At 42.5% G+C, this 13206-nt stretch overlaps 1 protein-coding gene across 17 annotated transcripts in view; it reads left to right on the top strand.

The window, feature by feature from the left end:
* Nucleotides 1-13206, top strand: part of agrn (agrin) — a 355349-nt gene that overhangs the window by 252044 nt on the left and 90099 nt on the right. For all 17 annotated transcript variants that reach the window (XM_088082543.1, XM_088082551.1, XM_088082544.1 and 14 more), the window contains one exon: nucleotides 1996-2217. In XM_088082543.1, coding sequence (XP_087938669.1) covers nucleotides 1996-2217 — 222 coding nt within the window. The remainder of the gene's footprint in view (nucleotides 1-1995; nucleotides 2218-13206) is intronic.

Below are 13206 nucleotides of genomic sequence, written 5' to 3'. Positions count from 1 at the left end.
GGGCCTCTGCTTCCCAACTGATCAGCAAGAGGGAAAGTATACTTGGTTAAATAGAAATAGCTTCACTTGTTGAAGGTCTAAGGTTTGTTGCAAAAAAATAGAACAATGTGGACATTTTCCTTCTATGCACCTGTCTACAAGTTACTGAAGGTGTGCATGAGCCTCTATATTTTAAGTCATCACAGTAGAGCTATGTAGGCAGGCTTAGCAGACTTTGTCTTTGAGTAAGAAAACTTGAATGAAAACAAACGCTGTATTCAGAGTCAGAGATACAACAGTTGATGCTGAAAACCTGTGTAAATTTGTTTAGGAATCAATGAGGGAATCAACAGAGAATCATACCAATAAGCAGAATCAATAATGGCACTGGTGTCAGTAAAATCGTGTAAGTTCCCATCCCTATTGCCTCAGTTGCCATCATAATTTATTAAGAACTTGCCCTAAGATATTCAGGTGCCATTGATCCTTATTGCCCATACAGCACCCCTCCCATTGCCGCAGTCAGAGTGAAACAAGCTAATTGCCTCCATCTGAGTTGCCGGTTGATAGTTTACCCTGGCATTAGAGGCACTACCGAACGATTCCAAGCTGATAAATGAATCACGGGGCTCCTAGCACGAAAAGTCGCCCCCCTGCGATGCCATCTAATCCCATAATGGTCACAATAATGATGGAGCCATGGGTGGTGTCATTACAGGGGCCAGTTTCCATGACAGCACCCCCACCCCTCTAACAAAAGCTCAAATAAAAGGTAGACTAGGAGGAAGTTTGCCTGACATTGGATGTAAAATGCACCTCTTTGAGCGCCTCTCATCAAAAATTATTTGATGCCTCCGTCTGCTTTTTCTACTAATCTGCAGACACACCACATTTAGCTGAGTGATCCGCCCCTCATGCGTGAAGCTTTCCAAATGAAAATCGCTCCGGAGCTGCGCTATCGTCTTACTCTTGACACCGAAGTGTGTACCATTCTACTATTCACACTTTTAACCACTAAGCCAAGCCCTCAAAACTGACACACACACACACACACTAGCTCCCTGTCTCAGTATACACAATGACATGTATTATTTTCATTGACACATACAGCTGTGAAGAATTGATTGAGTCATGATGGGAGGCTGTGATCAAAAGATTGCTCATACCAGTTTTTACGGGTTTCCTCTCTCCTGATCAAGTCAGGTTATATCAGCTCAGCCTACACCCATCCGCCCGCTGTCGGGAATCATAGGTGCAAAAATACAGTCCTTATTTTAATGAAGTCATGCTGGAGCTAGTGTGTGAGAGGGAGAGACTGAAGCAGACACCTTTCTGTGATGTTCACATTTCATATCTGCCTCTGCCCAGGAGCTTGCCTTTTTTGAATTATTAAGCAGAGGGCTCTTTCTTCTCTTCGCCTGTTTCTTTTTTTCACCGTCCTCTACATTTTCTCTCCCTCTCACACTCTTTTTCTCGCTCCTCCATGTCAGTTCAACCAGCTTTGGCTGAAGCGGTGGCTCTCACTGAGATGCAAATGGCAGCCTTTGAAGGGGCACATTGGGAACGTCAATTAATCCAGGCGTTTACGCGCCTGGAGAAAAAAAAAGGCTGCACAACCATTGTTCGTGGGCTGTTTCATCTCTATTGTGCTACAGGGCCATGTTTTTATCCGCTGTCCTCATGCCACCGGATTCGGTGGGAGCTCTTCAAAGATTCAGGATACATCAGGATAGGCACAAAGGCGAGGAAATGACATAGGAAGCTGGGGGGGTCACAGGAATCAGGCTGTATTGCATACTTCATCATATCTCCTTTCCTTTCGAAACCTTTTCTAACACAAAACCTGCAGTTCCCCATGTACCTGTGCTCTAACTTACCTCCCTGTCACCTATGCCCTCTGCAGCCCTAGACTTTTCTCCAACCTCTGTTTTATATTCTTCCCACATCCCATCCCAGTTCAGTATCCCCTACCTTCTCTAACTTTGCTCTCTGTCTCTTGGGTGGTCGGCCCCTCAGATCTCAGCATACCGAGCCCCTGCCTGGATAAAGTGTGCGAACATGGGGCGGTGTGTGTGGTCAAGAACAGCGAGCCAGTGTGCGAGTGCCCCGAGGCCTGCCCACAAACGTCCGACCCGGTGTGCGGATCTGACGGCCACAGCTACGGCAGCCCCTGCGAGATGCGAGCGATGGGTTGTGCCCTGCAGAAGAACATCCACATCCAACACAAAGGACCCTGCGGTGAGTAACTGCACAACATTACAGTAATTTACTGTGCAGCCATAAAATCACTTTGAAATATGTGAATTATAGCTCACAGGTAGGGAAAGATCACCCCTTGTGGAATACAGTTAAGCTCAAATTAATTAATAGCACTACATTACCCAGAGGCAAAATTATAATCCACAGGCATTAACAGTTAATACATATGTGTTATAGTCATGGTGACCCCTGGAGGCGCCCCATTTTTATCCAGCAAAGTCAAAACAATGCTTAATATATCTCCAGGTCTCTTGAGGAATTTCCTTACCCCTCGTCCATTACTCTCCATCTCTTCCCTCATGCTCCTCTTCAGCCCCACATCAAGACTCCAATTTGCCTATTTTGACCTTTAAGTGAAGACGCTCTTTACTCATGATGAAAGAGAATCCGGAGCATACTTGTCCGTAATTGGCTACATGAGTCACTTGGCTTTGTCTTGCAGTGTCGCAGCATCAGCTAGTCATTAGTACACCAGTGACAGTGAAGCTTCAAGTGGTAAAAATATCTTCAGATCCAGCATGCAGGCACACAGCCATACGGCCAGATTTTTACAGCTTGGTAAACCCACTTAGTGATTACTCTTGATGGCTTAATGCCATCTTGGAAGGCCAATTTTCCCATGGACTCTAATTGGTGATTGAGTATTATTCCTTGTCAACCATCAAGCCATTTGCTTTTTGCACACACTGGGCAAAAGCACAGCAGTTATTAGCCCCTTGGCCCAACTCTCTCACTTACCTCATTCACTCAGTTTTACTACAATGGATTTTTTTTTCTGCATATTTTGAAGACTATAACAATGAAAGTGAGTTGGCCTCTGCGGTGCTGTATTTGTGGATGAGCTGTGCAGTTAGCTGAATGATCAATACAGCTGAATTAGTCTCACTTTGCTGCTATGAAATTGTGCTCTACTGCTTTGCCCTAAAATGCGCAGTTTACGGGTCGAGTTTGTTTGTGCGAGCTCGTCTGATTGTTTTGTAAAATGAAAAGCGGTTTGAGTTTCTGTCTACGTTGGGAAGATGACAGGGTTAGTTGTTGGAGTGCTCCTACGCTCCCTTTCTGCCTGCCTGTGTATTGCATCTGTCATCTTCCCCTCCCAGACTTCTCTAAATTGAAATCCAACGCAAGAATGTATGCCAACAGGAAATGGAGCGAGAGCAGTGTTTGGTCGGTGGGCAGGCAGGCTGACTCAATTTGGTGCACCGCACCGCAGGTAGACGGCAGGTCTGTCGGCCCGGGGTCCCTCCGCGGTAATGAATAGTCTTTATTTTAAAAAGCGAGAGGCAGAGCGAGAGGCTGAGCGAGCTGGCGGAGTGGAGGGCCCTGTCTGTAATCCAGCACTATGGATGGTTCTTGGCTCCCAGAGGAAACAGGCCTGCGTCAGCGCAATGGTGCCATAAAAATGCTGAGGCATTGGCTTGCCAGGCGCGAGCCAGCCGAGGAATGATGGCGATGATAATGTGGGTTATTTCTGGGCTGTTTGCACAGCTTTACTGGGCCTCATTCAGCACCATAACAACTGACTGACTTAAGCTATTATCTCACCTAATTATCACAGGCTATTCCCCCCAGTAATATACTATACATGTTTATGGAGCAGAAAAGGAGAGAGAGGAGAAGAACATATGCTGCCTTCAGGTGCTGTTGGAAGTATTGGAATTAAAAGTTGAAGGTATGAGCAACAGAAGAAAGTGGTGAATAAAGTTAGATGTTTCTGTGATGTGCAGGTTGTTGAGTAACTCCAATCCTTTTGTTGCAGAAGAGCTTAAAAGAGATTAGCTTTATTTTGTTTGTTTCCAATTTTGAGCTGATAATTGGTATTATATATTTATTGCAGCTGACATTTAGACTTAGGGATAGGCCTAGCTTTGTGACTACAACAGTTTGACCCGTGACAGGTCAGTCAAGCAATAAATTAATGTTAAAAAAAAATTATGTTAAAAAATCAGTTTTCATGGAAGCTTCTATTAACGGCTCATATTACTCACTGAAACTATGAATCCCAAAAACTGATATTCAGGAAAGCCTTAACGTCTAGATTTATCACTTTAAAGGCCCAGTGTTTAGGATTTAGGGGGATAAATTAGTAGAAATGGCGTAGACACTAATCATTTTCAGCACTGGCCCCATGAGCCACCAAGTTCTCAAATTTGGTGACCAAAGTACCTTTTGTAATTGCACAAATGTAAACTTTCAAAAGTCCAAAAGCCTACAGAAAGACACTTTAATGCAACTTAACTCAGCCCTCTGTAACTGTGACACTTCAGTGAATGAAAAGCCATAAACAGAATGAAAATAATCTTTGTAAACATATTGTCTCACAGTCTCTCAGTACACAGTCTGTCGTTTCGTCACTGTGTTATTATCATCTATAGTTGTCAGTTGCATAATGAAAAAAACAATTAAAATGCTGAGGAAATAAATATTCATATTTTTTTTGGTTGCCCGATAGAAAAAAAGCCGCACTAAAAGATGCAAGATGAATTCTAAAATAATTCGGATCTTATCTGAATGAACTGCTGTTCCTTAATGTTTTAGATTAAGTTGTTTTACCCAACCCATTTTTCAATCAATAGCAGCTCTGTGCACCATTTGTTATCATAGTAAAAGTACCTCAGCAGTGTTCTTCATTTGGCCCTCGTCGCCCCTCGAATATGTTGCGTTCTTTCAGTTTTTGGTTGTGTTGTTAAGGTGCTAACTGGCTAACTCGCATCACAGCGGTCCTCAGGTATCCTATGCTGTATGACGATTACAGATGACCACCATCTGCTGGTATGGAGAGGTATGTCCTCTCACGCTGATGCGGAACATATGTGCTTGTTGGTTGTCAGTTTTGTGTGTTCCTGTGCAACTTTCTGGCGGAGACACAGCGACACAGCAGTGGGCTTTCGTTGCTGCTAGTTTTCGGATATTATGTTGTTGTGTCACAGCCTTAGCAGTTAATTACCCCTCCCCAAGAAAAACAGCATGAAGTCTGAGACTTTTTCGTCATCGCTCGATTCAGTTTGTTGTTTGCTGAACAATAATTAGGCTATACATACATAAAAGAATCCCTTTCGTCCCGGAGGCATCCTGGGAAAGATCTATACTTGTCCCAAACACATTTTTTATTGTCACCTCAACAACAGTACACCATTAATCTAGAGGCCTTGCAAGTCAGGAATAATGTTGACTGTTTCAGCTTATGTGGAACTAAAAGGCAAAAATAAATCGAGATGTTTGTTAAACTTAAACTTTGCATTGCGAAGGCTCGCAGAATTACATTTTTTGATTATTTAAACTTTATTTAGACAGGTTATCTAAGTGAGACATGCATGCTTAGCGACTGGAAAACAGGCTGCTGGTGGCTTCAGCAGCCTGCCTACAGGGGATAATTGGTGGCCACAGGGCAACTTTTTGTGGCCATGGGCCATTGGACCATCTTTAATGTCAAACCCTGCCACATACAGAGCAGGCCTTCTTCCATGGAGTCCATCATGTTGTTTCTACAGTAGCCTGAAACAGAAAACCCAACACTGGCTCTAGAAAGGGCCATTCGAGTTGTCACGTCAGCCACCATCGTTCTCCTACATACTTGGCACATGGGATACGTTTCAAATCTGCAGCCTCACTGCCAGATTACACTAAATCCTACACACTGGACCTTGTATTCTTTCCTTTTTTTTCATCAAAACATGAACTATATGCCACATTTTCTATTCTGCAACATTAAGTAGATATTTTTATGGTGTGATTTCCAAAAAAGCCATCAACTTTTGTTTGTTTACCAGCTCTATTTTGTTATTTCCATCCAAATGTGCTATAATGTGCAGCCTGTCAGATTTATGGCTTCCAGACTCTAAAGTAAAGCAGCTTAAGGGAGGCAGGTGAGGGCAGCAATAGTTTGAGAGGTGATAGGTGCCACGATCGAAAATAACTGGGCATGTGTGCTTCACTGTGTGTGTTAGTGTGCATGGCTTACTACAAACCTCTCATGGGCCCAGCCATAATTTCATTTCCTTCCCTGCGGGCTAGAAAAATAGCAGTTATCTATATGGCTCAGGTGCAACCCGATAGCGATATGAGTGACATTTGTTATTATTCTGAGATTTTACCTCGCACTGCATTTGAGTGGCGGGCGACCTTGTAAGGTGGGCTGGGAGTGGTGCGCTCAGTTAATAGACCCCCCAGCCGGATATCAGTCGCCTCGGAAAAAGGGCCATTCATACGGCTTTACCCAAACAGATGAGAGCAGAGGCGCCAGAATTATTTGAGAAAAGGAAACAAATTCCCCCTTTTTTCTCCCACAGGTGTTTGAAATGATATACACAGTTGAGTAAGAAATATAGGTCACACCAGCAGCATGTGAGTGGTCGAGGAGAGGCGGTGAAAAGAAGGCAGAGGAAAGAGGGAGGGGAAGGTTATAAATGCATGGAAGGAGAGAGACGGAGGTAAATAAGATGAGGAGGAGCCGAGGAGGTGGGGGGCAGAGTTAATAGCATACTGGCCAGGCAGGCATCGACAGGGGAGTTGTTATCACCCAGGCATGTTCACAAGCCTTCAAAACATAAACCAGCCTACTTCTTTCTGCTTAATCCTGAGGTAATACTCCGCCCAAACCCCCTCAGCCGCAATTCAGGTTTTTCCCGGTGAGGATATCAACAAAACGGTGCCAAGCTGGAGGGTCTTTGGTGTTTTTTCCCTCCACAATGACTCAATCCTTCATGCTTTCAAGGCCACTTTATATACCAACCTGCCCCTGTTTCTCACTCGCATTTCCAAAAGCACAAACACTGCAACCAAACATAACAAGAGAGGCTGTCACAGTGTAAGAACAAACATCAGCAGTACCAAACTTTAGGTCCAGGAGACTTCAAGGGGACCTTGAGTAAATTCTAAGAGGTCCTCTGCAAAATGAGAAAGTTTGGTTTGATAGTTAGAGTGAGATGACAGGAATATGGAAACAAGAGAAAAATCTATATTGTGTGAGTCAACTCCACATTAACATAAAGCATTGGTTCCTAACTAGTGGGTCGCGGTCCAAAAGTGAGTTATGGGTCCATTCTGAACTGTCTGCAAAGGACTTGTGAACATGTCAAACTGAATATGTGGTAATTTATCTTATGTGTGGACCTTGGACTGGTGACTAAGGAGAAATCTGGACCCTGTGAAAGGACCAGTTGGGAACCACTGATATATAGCATATTTGTGTTATCTTTTCTTTTAATTACAGAAAATACATCAAAGAGTGACCTACAGCATTGTGTCCCAGAGGAAAATTTCCGCTCTTTGTCTCTGTGAAATAAATCAGCTTCTTATTCAGGGATTACTAACTTCTGATGTGTTTCTCCTAAACCCCCCCACCCCCACCCCCATAGTAGGAGGACCAAAAGAATAATATGGCAGTTCTTTTGCTGTGCTTGTAGGCTTCTCAGAGGTTTCTCAACTGTGAGAACTGATAAAATACACATAGTGGACAATTGTTGAAGTATTTGTTCGGATCTACTGAGTATGTTTACATGCACACAATATCCCAGTTCTTGACCTTATTCTAAAACACACAATATTCCTGTTTGCATGACAAATTAAATAAGTATTCTACTAACGATACCCTTTGCATGCAGCCGTGGATGCTCAGATTAACATGCCTTAACATGTTGTTTATCACATCGAAATATAAAGACGTAACACAGCTGTTGCTGCTTGTCATTTTCCTTCTTTGCAGCGAAATAGGAATGTTTAATAGTTTCCTACCGGTGGTGGATATGTTGGACTCTCTTTTTCCTTCCTTCAGCTTCTTAAAAAAGGTTAGAGCTGCGATATTTGCGTGTATCCAAAAACGTGTTGATATAAAAGTGTTTCGAACTGTTGGCGAATTGGTTTGTATACAATGTATCTATGACAATGCACTGAGCCAACTGTAAACAGATAAGAGGACATGTGTCGCCAACTGCAGAAAATACCCCAGTAGAGATGAATATTCCAAATTAGCTTTACACATGCCAGAATAATGCTCCTAAAACCTCAAATAATGGACCTAACCTAAATAACTGGAATATTTCACGTCTCAATCAGAAAATGCTAAATTCGGAAAACGGCTTAATTCAGAATGTTAAAACTGAATGTGCTGTTTACATGACCCACATCAAATTCATTCATATTGTCATATTCTGAATAATAAGAGAATATAGGTGTGCATGTAACCGTAGCCACTGTTATCTCAAAGGCTGATTATTTCAGTCGAATAAAAATCACTGCAGTGAGAGAGGAAAAAGAGCATTTCAAGATGCTGAATTAGGATCGGGGTGAGACAAGAGGAAGGCTATTTCTCAGGAGCTGAATTTAAGTCAAAATCTCATATTGATGTATTATTGAGCTCAGTTGTGTCTCGAAGAAATAGACTGGATAAAGAAGAGCTCTTATTTTACATTTTTCCTTTCCTCTGGGGTAAACAAAATTGCATGGCACTCAAATTGAAAAAAAATGGCTAAGGAAAGCTGCCAACATGATGAAAACTGATTCTGAACCATCAACATTTTGTAAACATTTTGAAATTAAAAATGTAAAGTCACCACCTCAATATGTGTTGCGTAAATTAAATATTGTTTTACAGCTTCAGATGGCTTAGAAATAAAGATTTCCAAGATACAAAAATGGCTTGAACAAACAACAGCCTAAGTTCAGTAGGCCTTTTTGCCAAACTCATCCCTGCATGGCAATGAATGGCACGCAAATATTGTGCCAACTCTTCTAATCTGGGAACCAGTGCTGGCGAAAAGCTTGCCCAATATTTGGTGCGGACTTTCAGTCAGACTGAGTCAGGTTGCTTTGGATACAGATTTTATTAGGACTGGCATAAGAAGATCTTTAAATGTCTCACTTTGATCTTGGACACGCTGTGTTATACTGCATATTTTCCTGGCTGGAGATATTCTTGCATTGGTGGACATGAAAGTAAATTTGAATAAGATGAGAGATCCCAGGTTCTAATGTTAGCACATTAGAACCTGTCGTAATGCCTAGCCTGACAGACTTTTTACCTTCAAGTCTGATTTTTTATGGCTGTAAAGTATTCTGCCTTCAGGAGAAAAAAAAGTTTTTCAGTGAAACTCAGAATTAGTGATGACAGACTCGGAGATGACTGAATCTGAGATGACAGAAAGTGGACGTCTTAACATTAGCAGTAATGGCGACAATTCTCACTCAGCTCTTGGCTTTGAACTCGAGCTCCCCTCCTTTTCTGTCTATTTGCGATGCGTGTTGTCTGGAGGATCAGGCAGTGTGGAGAGCCAGGTGCGAGGGGCAGGAGCTGATAAAGAAGCGGGGCTCCTATCAGGACACAGGGCCTGATAAAGGACAACATTCACTACCGCCACTTCCTGATTTATAGCTGCTGCAACCAGAGAGGAGCACAACGACAGCGACCCCCATTTTTATATTTTATGTTTATTTTTGTCACAGAAAATCCATATCTTTTATAAAGCCTCTTCATATTTTACCATCAAAACCTCCAAACCCACTTGCAATGTCCAGATAGATGGAGCAACATCTCATTACTGACAGTAGATTATGATTTAGTCTGAGTCATAGATTGTTAGAGTAGTATTATCAGATTACAGTATACATAAAGCATGGAGAAACCACAACATTCCACTCATATGTGAGTTATTGACAAAGTATTTTACTGCTGGAACCATGGCATTTTCAACAATATGGACTTTCTATTCAGTAGAAAGATGCAACTGCTATTGAAATTGGCGGTATATGACCAGATGACCAGAGAAATCAGAGAAAAAGGACTGTGACATTCGCTTTTGCTCAAGAGGTAAAAAATCTATAGTTACCAGAATGCATTGAGCAAATGCTCTAGCAGCCAAACAGCGCACCATAATATGTCTCTGTAGACATTTCGAAGCAAGTAGGCAATAAAGTTACAGAGTCTTGGTTTACATTTGATCAACACTTTTTAGTTTTACAGTTTAATCTGAATTTGGTTTGCATTTGAGAGAGATAGAGACGTGTCTCTCTCACACTTTTGTTCCACTGCTGTACTCTGTGTCCAATGTGGCGGCAGCATAGACTATATAAAGATGGACGACATGACAGCTCCCCCAAAGTGAGGTTATTCAATCCTGATCGCCCCCTGGTGTCTGACTGCCATACAGGTCCTAAGACCCGCCCTTCCATGTTTGTGAATGGTCATAGGCTGAGCTAAAAAATCAAAGAACATTCCAAATAACTTTTTCCCAAAGATGGTTTCTGTCACTGAAGGTAGGTCTCATCACCCTGATGTTTGTTTAAATGTTTGTTTTCATGATAGGTTAGTTTTTGAGTTATTAAATTATACAGAAGGGGGCTTTTCTGCCATGATTAACAGCTGTGACAGCCAATCCGTGTGCCCACATTCAATGGAGCTGCTCACTATCGGTCGGACGGTTGTTTGAGTGAGAACTTCCCCACCGCAGATATTGCTACTTCGCAGATGCAGGGCTCCCAATGACATCACCCTCGCACGATGGCAATGCTCGTATCCGGGATATTTTAACCTCATATCAGCGTAGCGGGGACAAGTGGGGGCACGTCATCCATCTTTATTTACAGTCTGTGGGCAGCAGGCATACAAAAATGAGGAAGTACAATCTGTAGTTTGAGCAACAGCCCAAGAGCTAGCTGGTTTAAAGTTTTGCTTTTACCTCATTCTAAAACCATGGGCATAAATATGCACAACCCACACCCCTGTAGGAAAGCCTTCCACAGGGTTTTCGAACCTGGCTGCACTGATTTTGCTCCCACCCTGCAAACAACAGCATTAGTAAAGTCTGCCACTGATGCTGAGGCCTGGCGTGGCTCACTCTTCCTGTTCCAATTAATCCCAAAAGTGTTTGATGGCTCTGTGCAGGCCAGCCCAGTACTTCCACAGCAAACTCAGAAAAACCATTCTTTTATGGTCCTGGCTTTCTGCACAGAGGCATTGTTGTGTTGAAAGAGGAAGTTGGCTACTCTTCTTAATTGTAATTAAGGGGACTAGCCCAAACCATGAATAACAGCCCCAGACTAAAATTATACATTGGTTTCAGGAAAAATTGCTCCTTCTTGCTCTGCTCATGTAATTTTTAAACATAGCTTCAAAGAAATTCTTCATTCTACTAGTACACAATATATTACTCCCACAGGCAGAGTAATATATGTAAAGTGCATATCAATATCCAGTTCACACTCAAGGCTTTCAGGGGAGTGGATGCCAGCTCTATATGGAGAGATGAAGCAAATGAAAGACTAATAAACAGATTAATAATGTGGAAGGTTCCAGCGGCCAGTCTCGCCTCTCTCAATTAGTGCTAAAACAGCAGGGGTTGTTAGCCGGCCCCTAATTGAATGTGATAGCGAGCTGTGCTAATGCAATCCTCCAGGTGTAATTGGTGTCAGAGGGAGAAGCGCATCCACTGCTAGCCCAATCTATGTACGAGGACTCGCGTTTGCCTTCTCATCTGTTTTCTGTCCCTATGTGACACCAGTCAGTACCCTGAACATGTCTGATCCTGCCTTGCTGTTCCGTCAGGGAATGAAACCTTGACTCCAGAAGCAGTTGACTCCTCAAGAGATGATCCAAGTGAATCATCCAACTAATAAGGGAACTCTTAAAAGCTCTCTCAGCCTTTTGGGTATCTCAGCACCATCTTTTGGCAAAAATACACACATCATCTGCCGTATTCAGTTTTGAAGTGTGATGGGAAAACAGCATATTTATAAGCAGATACGAACAACCTTAAAAAGTGAGAATTACAACCAGAAAAAAAGTGTGACTTTTCTCACTCAGTTCTGACCAGTTTTTCAGTACCTGCTGCTCACAAGCATGCCCAGAAGATAGTGCTGGCACCGTGCTTCCCCATAGGGATGGTGATGAGCAGTACCTGGCTGTCATTAGATATACAGCATTGGCATCGGGGCCAAAGAGTTTGAGTCTTGTCTCATCAGACCAGAGAATCTTTTCTGTCATGCTTTCGGAGTCCTTAAAGTGTTATTTGGCAGCCAGGCTGTCACGTGGCTTTTTCAGGAGTAGCTTCAGTTTGGACTCTCCCATAATGTCCTGATTGATGGAGTGCTGCAGAGATGGCCGTCCTATTTTTGCACAAGGATCTTTGAAGCTCTTTGTGTTCAGTTATTTAGTTTCAGCTCCAGAAAGAGGAGTTTTGGGTGGTTCCAGATGTCTGAGCCCACTGGGAGCTTTCAGCACTTTGGCATCTTTTCTTATTTATTTATTTATTTATTCTTATCCTCCTCCTCAGATCTGTGCCTCAGTAGAATTCTATCTGTGGCGAGTTTTTATGAATTTCACGGCTTGGTTTTTAGCTCTCACATGCATGTGAACCATGACGCCTTTTAATAGACAGGTGTGTGCCGACGGAAAGTATTTCAAATCAATTGAGTCTGCCTCAGGTGGACTCCAATAAAGTTTTACAGCCATTCTACACTCGCTATGGAAACTTCACATCCCTGCTCTCTTTGAATCTGTGCTGCTGCACTGCATCATTAAACACCACACCAGCTGTCAGCAACACAGATTGTCAGAAGCCACATACAGAAAAGACAACATGTTTTTACCAATTAATTGTTGAAAGGCTTTTGTAACACTATAAATGTATAACACAGAAAAATAAGGAGTAAATATATGCTGTTCTACTGCATCAGTAGAAAGCATGTAAAAGGCATGTTTGACGATAACAAACCTTGCAAAAACAAACCTTGATAGTGTTTGCTGTAATATTGACACCAAAAGCATAAAAATTAATATTGCGCCTACAGTGATGCACCTTTTTGTGAAAGAATAACAATGCGAAGCGAGGGATGATTCCTTTGCAGCTCACATCGATTTAAGGGATCATTGAAAAGTAAGATCAGTTTAAAATGCACTGCAATGTGTTTGCAGATTAATGTCATACAAATAGTGTAATCCGTTTTGAGTCTGCAACACACCAAAATATTAAAATT

Source organism: Plectropomus leopardus, chromosome 9, assembly GCF_026936395.1.
Source record: "Plectropomus leopardus strain MGB_pleo_1.0 chromosome 9, ASM2693639v1, whole genome shotgun sequence".
Taxonomy (NCBI): Eukaryota; Metazoa; Chordata; class Actinopteri; order Perciformes; family Serranidae; genus Plectropomus; species Plectropomus leopardus.
The sequence above is the reverse complement of the archived record's forward strand: the minus strand, read 5'-3'. Positions and strand labels throughout refer to the sequence as shown.